Below are 13,731 nucleotides of genomic sequence, written 5' to 3' on the forward strand. Positions count from 1 at the left end.
TTCTTGGAGTTGAGGTGACCTGTTCTGGGGGCAATAGCTGGAAGGAAAGGTTAAAAACACACCTACCACACATGTTTTTCAGTACCATTTCAATAATTTATAAAGGCATCAAAACAAATTCAACATCTATTAACAATGAGCTGATTTTGGAAACACCACTTCAATTACCAGGATGTTTTGGTGATGGTGAAGGCATCTTGAAACGAGATGGAGCAAGAGTAAAAACCGTGCTGCCTTCTGCAGCATCCTCCTCCCTCACACTGTCTGGCTGCGGCACGGCGTCCTCCTGCTGCCCTTCATCCAGGTGAGGTTTGGTGGTGCTCAGGAGGAACCTACACCACTGTTCAGTGTTCCATGCCAGGCACAGGCTCTGCACGTTGATTGGAAAGAGGCAAAACCCACTTCAGGATCTTCTCTGCATCAGGTGAGGGTCGAGGGTTGGTTTTCCACAGGCACCTTTCGAGTTTGGAATTGTTTTGCTGTCAGCATTCAGTAGAACAACAGGCACAAAAGGCTGCAGAGCCCAGCACTGCTCCTGCTGGCAGGCTGCAGAGGTATTTATCAAGCAAAGAGGCCACGCTGTGTGCTGGGGATGCTTCTGGGGCCTGGCTCCGGGGCTATTCCTGTCTAATGGGCTCTGATAACAGGCGCTGCTATACGCTGCCTTAAGCTAAGAGCCGAAGGAAGTGAAGTCACCCTGTGTGTAAACAACTCAGTCACCTAGTGAGGAACAATTCCACTCTGTAGTAATTGCTAATTACACAGTAGCCAGCCCTAAGAAAAGCGCTGCTTTAGACAATGACAGGCACTTCCCTGCAGTCAGTTTACTCCAAGGAATTACACATTCATTCTAGGTAGCATTTTTACAGGGGAGGGAAAAGCTCTTTTGATTCTTATGGTCTGAGCTGGCCCTGTGAAAGGCACAGCAGGAACTGGCTGAGGAGAGATCTCTCAGTGCACCCTGGTGTGAGATAGATCTGCCACTTGTGATTAACAGCCTTCTAAAACAGGAGGGAATTGCTTCATCGGAGTCTGCAGGTAGGAATTTAGCGGGTGGTGAAGGTCAAACCAACCTGCCTTGGCTTCCATGCCTTCATTCTGGATGGGACTGCAGCCACCCCGGGCACACTGGCCCGGAGGGAGGATTCACAATCAGCATTCACAGACAGCTCCACCACGCTGACCCAGCAGCTCCTCAGCAGTGAGTTACCATTGGGGTTTTAATGTACAAACACATTCATTGGGTTTCAGTAACCTAAAAACATCAAGGCTGGGGGCTGTAGGAACTGCTCGGTTGGGTCCCCGTCCTTGGGGTTTTACTAGTGGCTTTTAAAAACACATATAAAATGACTCCATGTTCAAGAATGGCAGCCAGACCAGGCAGCAGAACTAAACTAGCAGGGCAATGGGACAGTGGTGCCTGTCTTAATCTGTTCAGAATAGTAAATGGGAAGCAGAGCTCCAAAATTGAGGAAAATGCCTCAAAAGTGATTTGTAGAGAAATGCTGGGAGATGAGCTTCCTCTGCACCAATCCTAAAGAGCTACAACTGTTCAGATTAGCCTTGACTTTGAATCCAAGAGCCAGATGTGTAGATAACCTCAGCACAGTAAAGAAATGTTTCCTGCAAAAAGGAAGCTAAAAAGTCTTCCATGGCAATAGCAAGAGCTCAGTATTCCCTCGGGTTGTCTGGTGATCCCTGGAACTGTGGTGTCTGAGCTTTCACACGAGGCTGCCTGGCCAGGACACCACCGTGAGTGTGACTTTGTTCCTTTGCTCCTTCAGCATCGGGATGAGTTCCGAGTTGCTCATTCCTATCGCGGGCACTCCGTTTACTGCCACAATTTCATCTCCGCACCTAATCAGAGACAGGGAAATGCTCGTCAGGACTTAATTACTGTTAATGCTGTGCCCAAGGACCCCCAGGGGTCATCGAGCCCACCCTCAGGCAAGATCATCAGCTGCTTGTTGGAGCAACTTGTCGCTTCTGGGCAGAGGGTGAGGGAAAAGGACACTGCTGGTACTGGAGGGAGGGACAGCAGCGAAGGTCCCTGCTCAGCAGAGGGAGAAGTTATACAAAACAAATTAATGCTGATAAACACACTTAAGGTCACTCCTGCAGCTACATGAGTGGCAGTCACTAAGGTGAAGTGCTCATGAGGCTCTAGCTCACAGAGGTTTTGGCATCCTGCTTGCTCTGCCCGCCCCTGTGGTGCACCGAGCTCCCTGCTGACGGTCAGTGGTGATGATGTGAGGTGTTAAAGGCAGCCCACTGCCTGCCTGGTGTCCAGCAGGGACAGCACAGGAGCCCAGCTGCCCCCAGTCCTCCCAATAAGGTTCTGACCCTTAGCTCTGGGGGAGCAAAGCCCAGCTCCCTGCCCCACAGCAGCCTCACTTCTGTTCTTCACAGTGCTGCATTTGTCTCAAAATCCCCTTGTAGAAAGGACAATGTTCTATTTAACTACTCAGATAAAACCTTTACAGCCTTTAAAATGTACCTGTTAATTCCTTTTAGTTGCACCTTCATAAAGAGACAAAACCAGTCATTAATAGAGGGCTCTGGTACAACATTTGTGACAGCATTAACTGCACAGGTGAGTGTCCAAGAGTCACAAGTCATCAACCTTTAGCCCCTCACTAAAACACTGACCTAAGAGTAGTGTCTCTGATGCAGACATACGTACTTGAGCTTCCTGTCTCGGAAGGCAGGCGTCCCAGGCACTATGGTTTTGATGAAGAATGGCTTGTTTCCTTTGCTTTCCTCAAAGCCCCCGACGATGCTGAAGCCCCAGCTCTCCAGGTTACCCTTGCTAAGGACAATATCTTGACAGCAGTGAAGGTAGCTGCAAAGACAGGCACAGGCAAAACCAGAGTAAGCTCAGGAGTGTGTGTAAAGGAAAACTGCCTGACCACAAATATAGGTTTTCCCTTGTGGAAAGCACAGCTATGTAACAGCCTCATGGTTATTTTACTGTTGTAAGGATTTAAGACAACTCTTTTGCAGGGATAAGTTTCAGATGTGAAGATGCCAGTCCTTTAGGAATCCTCTCTCAGTATTGTCAGTGCTAGTTGAAGAGTGAACAGAAAATCACCATCTTCTAAAGGGGTTGGTGACCTGAAAGACTGATGAATTCTACTGATGAACATGCACAGTAGTAGTGACAAAACCAACTGAATCATGTACAGCAGTTATACCCATGCAATTCTGAATTGCACCTCTGAAGGCATTCAGCAGCAATGCATGGCTGATGGAAAGCAAACGTGAGGTATGGCAGCCTGCCTCCTCCTAACTGCCACAGCAGGATACGAGAGGTCTTCCCTGCAGGATCTCACCCAGCACTGCAGTGCACACTTAAGGAGTTGGACACCTCACAGGCCACTTTCTGAACCACAGCCACTGAGGAATGTCTTCTCAGCAAGCCCGGGGCTGCTGCAGCACTAGGGCTGCCCTGGAGAACGCGACAGGTAAGTGCCAACAGCACTTGCTCCTTGAGTTTGGAGCACAAAGACACGCAGAGCCCTTGTGAGGCGTCTGGAAAGGTGTGGCAGGAGCCTGGGCAAGCATCTCGTGTTCTCTGGCACACAGTCAGGTTGTGTTCTGGCACCAGGAGCTGCCGCTGTGTGAAACTGCTGCTGCTCACCCCACGGAGGTGTTCCAGCAGCTAAACTTCTCCCAATAAACGTTTTGGCCCCAAGGGCTTTGCCTGAGCTGGTTGCAGATGAGTTTCAGATTTCAAAAGCCGCCTCAGTTACTTCTCACTAGGAGAAAGATCCAATTATCTGCTTTCAGACTGTAATTTACTCTTGTAAGAGCTCTTCACACACGAACGCTGGAAGACTCAGCTCTACCTTACTGATGCCTCCGTGGTTTTGTTCTCCTGGTACCACACAAGGGTAGGAACACAGCTATGAGAGATGCGTGTAGCAGGTTGTGCACATAAATAGCCCAGAGAGCAAGAGCGGTAAGTGCTGTGTCAGCATAGAACATAAATAAAACCATTAGACACATTCCTCAGCCCCACTGTGCACAGTTACTGCTTAGAAGAGTCAAAGCTGTAACAGATAAGTCAATCTGTAAACTTGGTGTTTCTAGTATCTGTAGGACTTCGTGTGCAATGAATTAGGACACCCTCCTCCTCCAAACCAGCATTTTGAGATCTTGTTTGAGATCTTGAAATCAATACTATTATTGATTTAATGCAATACTATGAAGAAATCAAAGTTCCTGTGATGTCTTCTGTGACATACACAGTGATGATGACGAACATGCAGTAGCAATAAGCAGTAGCAATAAGTAGTAGCATACAATTAACTTGGAACACTCCCCACCACCAATTAATAACAAAGAATGGGGAAGGAGTAAGTTGCAAGGACAGCAGAGCTACCCACAGCTGTATTACAAGACAAAAAATGCAAGGAAGATCCCAGCCACTTGCCTCAGCACCAGCTGCCTGAGGTTACATGGAAAAATATCACTACACTGTCCCTTTGCAGACACAAATGAAGGCGGGGAGCAGCATTAATACCAGCAGCAAAGGCATTTCAAGCAGTGTATTAAATGGCAGGTAACGTCACTATACTCTTGCCATGAAGGCAGTGATCAAAGAGCAGCCAGTGTCTGAGGGTTCACACTCAGGTTTGGGCTGCCCTGGTGCAGCTCAGGGCTGGTTTGCACCAGGTCTGCACAGAACAGACAGGGTTCCCTGGGAGAGCAGAGGAGCTGGCAGGAGGCTGCTGAGTCCAAGCCAAGTTACAGTCACTCGAGACACAAAATCCACCTTCCTTGGGCTGTTTTGTTTAGCATTTACAGGCTGCTAAGTAACACAAGAATAACATAAGAGAGGCTTTGTTAGTGTTTTTTCTTTCAGGTGCCTCAAGAAACAAAGCTGTAAATAATCCAGGCTTCCCACAGGAGGGTTTGGCTTTACTGTTCCACGTGCATCTCCCTCCTCCGGTCAGCTGGAATGACACAGGCTCTGCCTCTCACAGCTGAATGTATCTGATGACACTGCAGCAGTGAGCAAACCAGAGGTTCAGCTCTCAGGAAGGAGATAGAAATCCAGGGTTTCAAAAGCCCAACCCTATCACCTGGAACTTTCCATACTGCTGCTCAAATCTGTGCTAAGTCTATGGTCCAAAGCTTAGCAGCAGGAAAACTCAATGATGCAGAATCACTTCTGCTTCATGCTGAAGATAACACAATTATGATAGCCAGAAAGAGTGAGACTGAAAGAATGCCTGTCCCTAATGGAGATGATCATATTAGAAACTATAAACCAGCACAGGTATCTGCTGGCTTCTGTTGTGTGATCCAGAAAGAGCCACAGAGCAATTTTGGTTCATGATATTTTAGCAGGGGCTGTATCTACGTTGACTATACACTAACTCAGTGCCTCAGATGCCAAAATCTTCTCATGTTTTGTGTGTGTTCTCATAGGCAAAAAGGGTTTTCAGGAACTTCTGAGGTACAATTACTGTCCAACAGAAGAGGAGGAACGATGGGTCACACCATAAAAGGCAGAAGTTTCTTATGCATTCATTATGCAGTGATCTCATTAACAAAGAAAGCTTGCCACTGCCTTAGAGCTCAATGAGAACACCAGCAACGCTTCCAAGACAACCAACAAAGCAATTAGTTTCTAGTGTTTGGGTGAAAGTCAGCTCTGTGGCTGAACAGATCTCTGTACAGTCACCAAACCCACGTACCTAGGTAACCCAAGCCACGTGATCCAGAGGGGAGACCAGCTGAATCCTTGCTCCTTCATGTCCAGAGAGGGCTCTGTTGCATTCAGTGGAATGATTTCCAAGGCTTTCAGTACCACTGAGTGGGAAGCTGCATTAGATTTCAGTGCTGAGACAGCTTCGTAGTAGTTCAGATGAGTCAAATCAATGCCGTTTATGCTCAGAAGTACATCTCCTGTTGATTACAGGATAGGATTATTACAGACCTTTTGTTGTGAAGCCCATTTTTCCCTCAAGGTCTCATGTGGAACCCTGTTCCCAGCCTCACTCTAGTGTCCAAGTCCAACTTCCACTAAAAAAACCCCAAACAAACTGCTTCCTAAAGGATAAAGGGTCCAAGAGCCTCCTTACCTCGCTTGATTCTACCATCCCTGAAGAGGCACCCGATGGGCTGCACACTCGTTACATATATAGGGAGCTTGTTTTTGTTATCCCTTCCACCTCCAATTGTTATTCCTAAAGATTCCTTTGGTTCCTTCTTTATTGCAACTGTCTTTTCATGACTTGCATATCCCTGAGGTAAATCCTACAAAGGAATGACAGTACAAAATGCAGCTTCATTAACACGATTGTCACGAGAAGCCCAGATCTGGAAGAAAATAACAGACCATCATGTGTCTTTAATCCAGAACATTTCAGCAGTGCTGCTGGATGGCAAAGCCAGCTTCTCATGTACTTGCTCTGGGTAGAAATGCTACCCTGTGTTTCCAAAGTGACACCACCACAACTGAGGCACTGCTCTCCTGATGATCCCACATTCATTTGCAGTAGAGATGTTCACTGAGGAGAACAATTTTGCACTGAGGAACAAGCCATGAACTCATTTCAAGGCCATTCACCTCAAGCCATCAACCTCCCTGTGACTACTACTAAATGTTTAGGTTGCTGTGAAAGCAACACACGGTAGCATGTGCTGTACAAACAATATATACATGAAATTGCAGGATTTCAATCGAGGAGCCACATTCCAGCCATTTATGACAGCTACTTCCTAAACTCAGACACATTTAAACACAGAAGTCTAAGCAGTTATAAGCAAGTTCTCACTCAAATGGAAGTTGTAAACGTAGAGCAAATCTCTCTTGGTACCGCAGACTGGTGATTCTCCTCTTGCTCATACTGTTTCTTTTAATATGCCATCCCTTTTAATAAAGGATGGAGACACAACACTGAGGTCACAGAAGCACTACAGTGTAATTTGTGTAGTTTCTACTTCTGTACTGTGAAGCTCCAAACCAGAAGCATAACTCAGTGTCATCATGCAACACCCTGAACGTGGTGTACTGGATGGATGTTGAGAAGCAAGTCCAAAGCCTCTCATGGATGGTAAATTCCTGTTGTCTTTCCAGACAAGAAAGGATTAAACACCAGTTCTGCATCAACATTAGAAGAAATTTTGACTGTGTTTCCCACTAGGTGACAAATACACAATTCTCCAGTACCAAAAGCCACAAACCTGCTGCTTTTCAATAGCTCAAGAAGAACTGGAGCTACTGATCAGTCTTATGTGATAAATGGCCAGCACAGAGCAAACATGATAGATCTGTCAGACCAAGAATGACCAGTGCTTTTGCTGTGACTTACAAACCTCACCTTCTGGTAGGTGGATTTCCGTCTGTAGTGGTTCTGGTCTACTCGCCTCCGATGGTGCACGGGGCTTCCCCCATTGCTGCTGCTGCTGCTGCTGTTTGATGTGCTGCCGTCTTCTACCTGCTCCGGCAGCTGGATGCCTGGCTGCCTCAGGATCACAAAGTTCACTCTTGACTCAGTGGTCTGCCAGGAGAAACAAAGAGAGGGTGAATAAAATAGGATGACAAATACATTAGAAACTAGGGATGGCCCCTGTCATGTTCTTGAGGAAGAAAGAAGGGTTGGCAATTGTTTCTACAGAGGGTATGAAATGGGGCTATGCAATGTGATGCAGTGTTTTCTGTGAAGAGGCACAGAATCCTGTGGTGAAAAGAAGAAAGGCATCAGCAGATGTTAGTCAGAAGGAGCAGGAGCAGAGGCCTTGCTTGTGCCTCTCTCCCCAACAAATGCCAACCAAGAGAAAGTGGAAAAGGGTGAGTAATTCCTCCACTTGAGTACACACAACCAGAACAGCACATTGTGGTGAGCGAACAGAGCCAGGATGCTGACTGGGCCCACGATGGATGACCACGATATGAGTACTGGATGCTTTTTCTTTTATTATAAAGAACCTTGTTAAAGCTCTTTCCCTCCCAGCTTATGTACCACAGCTATTGTTCCACATCTCCCACCCATTTTTTTCCCAGAGTACCTGAAAACGTGACCTTTTGTCTAAATTGCTGCCAGTTAAACACTTAACCAGCTGCATGTCTGGCCTTGGCTGAACTGCAGGGAAAGGAGTTGCTATTGTTACTGCTCTTCTCATTTGGGTTACGCTTTCAGATAATCTGACAAAACCTCTTTGTGAAGGGCTCCACTGGGGTAAGGTGTGTGTGCTTGCTTGGGCCATTTCCTGCAATGGATAGGAGAAGCACAGTTGCCACTTTCCCTTCTTGACACAGGACCCTTTTTCCCTGGTGCCACAGCATCCTGGCAGCAGTGAATTCCCTGGCTTTGGAAAAGGGACCACACTAACTGTTCGGGTTTTCCTCCTCTGAAAACTAGTAGAGTTTTGTTTTCTGAAACAGAGTTTAAAAGCCTCCTGCCCCCAAAGTCACTTCAGATACAGCAGTTCTTTTCCAGAGAAGTTGGCACACATCCATGTCTTCATAACATGTATTGTAAACATCACATCCTAAGGTGGGGATTTGCCCTCTCCTTCAACCAGGAGTACCAGACTATGTACAGTACATATGACTGTGCAGATATATAGAGCTGTAAATGGTACTTTACAAGAGAGGAAGAAGGACTCTCTTCTGCAAATGGTTTGCAACCAAAGTTAAAATCACACTTAACCAGGAATCTGAATCAGCCCTCAGAAGAACAGATGATGCTTGGAAGGACTGTCACAGGTTTTACACAAACGTCACTCCAAAAGGAATTCCATCCCCAACCCTAATGAAACCAGTTCTGACACTTTGGTTACTGATTTCAGTGCGATAAAGAAGGAATTCCTCATATGAGAGTTACCTTTGCACATTACAACAGAAATACAGCAGCACTTGGGGGATACAAGCAAAATTCCATAGAATGGAATCACATGTATAACATAAAAAAGGATCCCAGTGCTGAAACTCTGCTCTTTTCTCCCATATCACTGCACTCCTCTGCTGATTACCAGGAAGAGAACTGGCTCTCCCTCACTGCTGACCTCAGAACCTTTCCGGGATATAAACAGTATGTGATGAGATGTATTGTGTCAGGATCCTTAGATAAAAACAGAAACTGGAGGTCACTGCCTAGGGAGATAAAGAATTTAACCTGATCTACATGATATCTGCTGCACACGTAGCAACCCTTAATCCTTAACCAAAATTCCTTGCCCGCTCCTTTCACCAAAACATTTGGCATGCTGCAGCAGGAGCACGTTCCTGTGGAAAGACCACCTCTCTTCTACTCATTTAGTATTTTAGAAGGTTTTTAGCCTGAGGTGCCTTATGTTGTTTTCAAGACTCCCTTTCCAAATACAGGCAAAATGGGGAGAGGGCTTCAAATCGGTCAAGAGGTTCTGTTCTGTGCTGCCAGCCTATCACATCTCCCAACACCACCTTCAGTCTGACTGTTTGAAGCAGAAGAAGCTGTCCCAAGCATTCTGTCTCTGCTGCATGCATCCACACAGCGCATACAAACATTCACCCTGCAAGAACAGCTCCAAACACCACCCCAGAGAGGAGATCCCATTGCCTCAGCTGAACTGCGGTGCCACGAGCAACTGCCTGGCTTCAGAGTCAGAGGTGACTCACGATGGATTCCCACTCTCCATGTTTATCTTCGTTTGGAAGCGGTGCTTCCCACACGTCAGCAGGGAGGTCACTTTCCCAAAGAGATATTTCAGGGAATGCAGTTTGCTCTAGTGCTTTCTGTTAGCCCTTGGGTCAGAACAGGAGCCCTGCCATCAACTCAGGCAGCTGCAGTCATTAACCATACAGCCTCCCCATGTCATAAATTACCTGGATTATCTGTGCAGCAGCCTCAGGTGTTCCTTGCCTCAAATCCTGGCCATTTATTGACAGGACTCTGTCATTCCGACTCAGCTTTCCATTTTTGGCTGCCAAACCTCCCTCTAACAGATCTAGAATAAAAATCCCTGGCTCATCTGTCTTCCTGATCAGTTTGATTCCCAAGGGTTCGGATCGGTCTCTCTTTATCAAGGTAACGTGGATCACTTCCCGATTTGTAGCAGAAGAGGAATCCTGCTGTGCAGTCTTATTGGAAAAACCCTTCTCCTGCAGGACCATGAGGTGGAGAACAGGACCTGGGTGGCGCAGGAAGGAGACAGCTTGGCAGTGAGTCACACTGCTGATGTTAACGCCATTCACCTAGAAAGACAAACAAACCAGAGCCACTAATCAGAACCTACATAATTTAGGCACTGTCCTCAGTGTGGAACATCACAAAGTTGGAGACAGGATGGGCAACTCCCTGTGCAGTGCTGCGACTGAAGCAGCTGCTTCTGATGCACCTTAGAGAGCAGAGTTGTCTAAGAAAGAATGTAGAAGAAAGCAGATGAAATGAGACCATAACTGATGGGGAATAGCTGAGGAGAGGAATAAGACAGGCTAACTCAACTATTGAATCTGAAACTACAAAACATTAAATCATTACACCCATCCCATGGCAACGCAGAACTGCTTTCCCTTAACTTCCAGACTTCCACACACGCTTGGAGGCAAGACTCCAATTGGAGACTACCCATCCTCACTGTTAAATTGAAGAGTGGTCCATAGTTTACAGGCTTCTGGAATCATCAGTTTAACCATGCTTTTACCAAGGCAACTCTGAGAAGCTACATTCTGCTTTGTCTGTTGTCAGAGAAAACCGTGCAGTCCTCTGTTAGGACATTAACTGGGCTCTTAAGTGTGGGGACCTGCCCTGTTTACAGCCCAAACAAGGCTTAGACATGTACAATTCAACTGGATAAAAGAGAAGTTACTCTTGGTCTACGTAAGAAACCAACTGGGAGATTGTATCAGCCTCTTGTGCACGTGGGGCTGCCCGTCCTTGCTGAAGTCCACAGCCCAAGAGGGTAATTAGGTCTTTATGGCTTGTCAAATGATGGGGCAGCCATAGCCATAGCCAGGAGGTGGTAACAGTTCTCACTGTGTGTAGGCTTTGCTGCTGCACACAAGCTTCTGTCCCCTTGCTTAGCCCACTGCCACGCAGAGTGATGAACCTGGAAACCAAACCTGGGTCAGCACAGTGTGAAGTTGGTGCTTTTTATTACTCACATTACATATCTGATGCTTCCTTCAAATCGTAAGGTCTTAAACTTTGGACCTGCCCATTGAGAATATGCAGCTTAAGCAACATAGCAGAGCAAGCAATTATAAGACTTCCTAACTAGAGCAGAGTGCTCTGGAGAGAAATGGTGCTACTGAGTGAAATATATCAGATAGAAACCTTGTTTAGTTTATCCAAAATGCTCTAGATTTCAGAAAGCTATCACATATGCAAGGTAACTGGGAGTATGACTGGAAAGAGCTCCCAAGTCTGCTCCTCAGTCCCAGTGGATACACAATGCTGCTGACATACAAGTCTGTCAGTGCTCTAAAACCCTCAGCTGTAGAGATTCCCCAGTTTTTCTAGGCAGCTCTGCTCCCCCAGCACCCATCTCAAGTCAAGAGAAGCAATGGGCCTACCAGTGGGGTTTTACAGACCTCCAGTATATGGTCTCCAGGTGCTATTCTTCCATCTGCAGCGATGACAGAATCCCGCAGGACTTCCTGAACAACGATGTTCCCTAGGGGGGTGTCCTTACCCCCAACGATCCTCATCCCCAGCTCTTCCTCGGGGTCTTCTCGGTGAATTTCGACTGTGGTTGTTTCAGCCACAAGACTAGTTCTCTGAGGAAGGTCTGATTGGGGAAATGGAAGAGGAAAAACAACACATTAACAGAATTTCCCTGCACAGAGAACCACAAGATTTGTAGCACTGGCGGGCTGTGTTCAAAGCAGCATCTGGAGGGAAAGCAGCTATCAGGAGAGGAAAGAATAGGTCAGCTTCAAAGCTTAAAAAGCCCCTGTTTCTTTACAGCTTCTCCAGAATGTTTCCCACTTTCTCCTAGCTTATGGCAAAGTTCAACTCTTCCATTATTAATTCTTGAGTTTTATTAAAGGGCATTCAATATGTTTCACTTACTAGTTAGAGATTTATTTTGCTGTGGTGACAGCTGACCTACTAGAGGCGCACACATGACAAATGCCAGTTTCCATTTGTCCATTAGCCCATTAGCAAAGGGGACTACTGGGCTGTAATCACTGCTCTGCCGCTGCGGTGACTTTACCACAGGCAGCTCACTGCAACTTCCCTCCTCTAATTTCCTTTCCTCCTCTTTTCCCACCCCCCCTGTCAAACAGGAGTGATGTTTACCTATTTCACAGCATCCTGAAGGTTAAGCAATGCTTCTCAGACACTTTGAAGATGAAAGTTGTTGTTAGCAAGTTATATTAAATCTACCAGCACTGGAACATTAGTGGCCCAACACTAATGAAGCCTGTCAGGGTGAAGTGCAGTTGTCACATAGGAGATGCAAAACCTGCCCCAGGCTTATCTGGGGAAAAAGCCAACTCAGAAGTCAACTGACCCCTGTATTAACTCTGACACAAGCACAGCGGTTGCCAGCTCCAGCACCTGCACGCTTGGAAAACTCAGACTAACTTTGAAACTAGGCACAGAGACTTCCACGCTGCTGCCTTCTAACAGGGGTTGAGACAAGCAGCTCTCTGCTGAAGTGGAGATGGTTACTTTTACCTGCAAGGCTTTCATTACTATTAATCCCCCAAAACTAAGTTGTGCTCTAAAACCCCCACTTGCTGCACACCATTAGGGAGGTACTGACCACTCCAGGACACTGACTGTATATTTAACCTTCTTCACAAGATTAAGAAGAAGCTGGAACATTTCCTAAGTGTTATCTGGCTTCTGCAAGTGTTTTAAGTGCTCCATGTTCACACTGACAAGGACAGCCTTTGTTTCTGCAAAGAACACTGAGTATTCACTGCAGTCTAACAGAGATTCTCTGAACTGTTCTGCACAGACAGCTTTGTGCTTGTGAGCAGATCCTGCCACACCTCATGCACATGAGTACGTCTCCCGTCTGCTCAAGGACAAGCTGAGGAAAGAGATTACTCTGACGGCTACTAATGCCTGAGTAGCACCAAGGCTCTCTAAGAACATTGGGGACACTTTAAAATCTGAATTGTTCCAGATAATTACCTCATTTTTATATTAGAAAACGTAATTACATCATCACATTTCTGTACCAAACTCTCACCTTCTTCAGTCTCCTCAAAAGCTGGATTAACCAGCCCAGGCTCCGCAGTCCCCAGTGATACCACAGCTGCTGCAGAGCTTTCTGCCACAAGTGAGGATCCTGCACTTGGTACCTCTGGGTCCTTGGGCGTGTTTGTGTCCACCCTGGCAGGAGGATCTTCCTTCCCTTTGGAATTGGGATTCTTTTTCTGCTGTAATTCAGATTTGTACTTCTTGAAACCAGGACACCTGGAGAGAGATTGTGAGTGACAGTGAGTCTCTGCCTGCGAGGTTCACCCTGCACATGTGAGCTCTGACAAAGCTTGTTCAAGATCTCATCTGCTGCAAGGCTTGTATCACTTGTACCAGCTTCAGAGTGGGTTTGGTATTTTACTACTTCCAAAATTATTAAGCAAATTATTTTTCAAAGAGAATGTAATAGGAATGGGAGTCTCCCTTGCTAAATATTTACCTGGCAAACACTCTCTGAAGAAAGCAATACCTGTTAAAATACAAGCAAATACTTAGCTCTGACCTTTTAAAGATGACTGTGAATTGTATCTTCATGCAAAGGAAGTGGCTCAAGTTTCAAGCTCAGCCTTGAATTAGG

General features: G+C 46.4%; 1 protein-coding gene across 2 annotated transcripts in view; it reads right to left on the reverse strand.

Annotated features, from left to right (window-relative positions):
* Window positions 1-74: 74 nt before the first annotated feature.
* Window positions 75-13,731, reverse strand: part of LOC115613121 (ligand of Numb protein X 2-like) — a 28,821-nt gene continuing 15,164 nt past the window's right edge. For both annotated transcript variants that reach the window (XM_030498216.1, XM_030498217.1), the window contains 8 exons: window positions 13,144-13,370; window positions 11,528-11,724; window positions 9,821-10,189; window positions 7,335-7,514; window positions 6,093-6,267; window positions 5,706-5,916; window positions 2,684-2,842; window positions 75-1,857 (listed from right to left, as the gene is read on the reverse strand). In XM_030498216.1, coding sequence (XP_030354076.1) covers window positions 1,722-1,857; window positions 2,684-2,842; window positions 5,706-5,916; window positions 6,093-6,267; window positions 7,335-7,514; window positions 9,821-10,189; window positions 11,528-11,724; window positions 13,144-13,370 — 1,654 coding nt within the window. In that variant the 3' untranslated portion in view covers window positions 75-1,721. The remainder of the gene's footprint in view (window positions 1,858-2,683; window positions 2,843-5,705; window positions 5,917-6,092; window positions 6,268-7,334; window positions 7,515-9,820; window positions 10,190-11,527; window positions 11,725-13,143; window positions 13,371-13,731) is intronic.

This window comes from Strigops habroptila, chromosome 9 (assembly GCF_004027225.2).
Source record: "Strigops habroptila isolate Jane chromosome 9, bStrHab1.2.pri, whole genome shotgun sequence".
NCBI classification, from domain to species: domain Eukaryota; kingdom Metazoa; phylum Chordata; class Aves; order Psittaciformes; family Psittacidae; genus Strigops; species Strigops habroptila.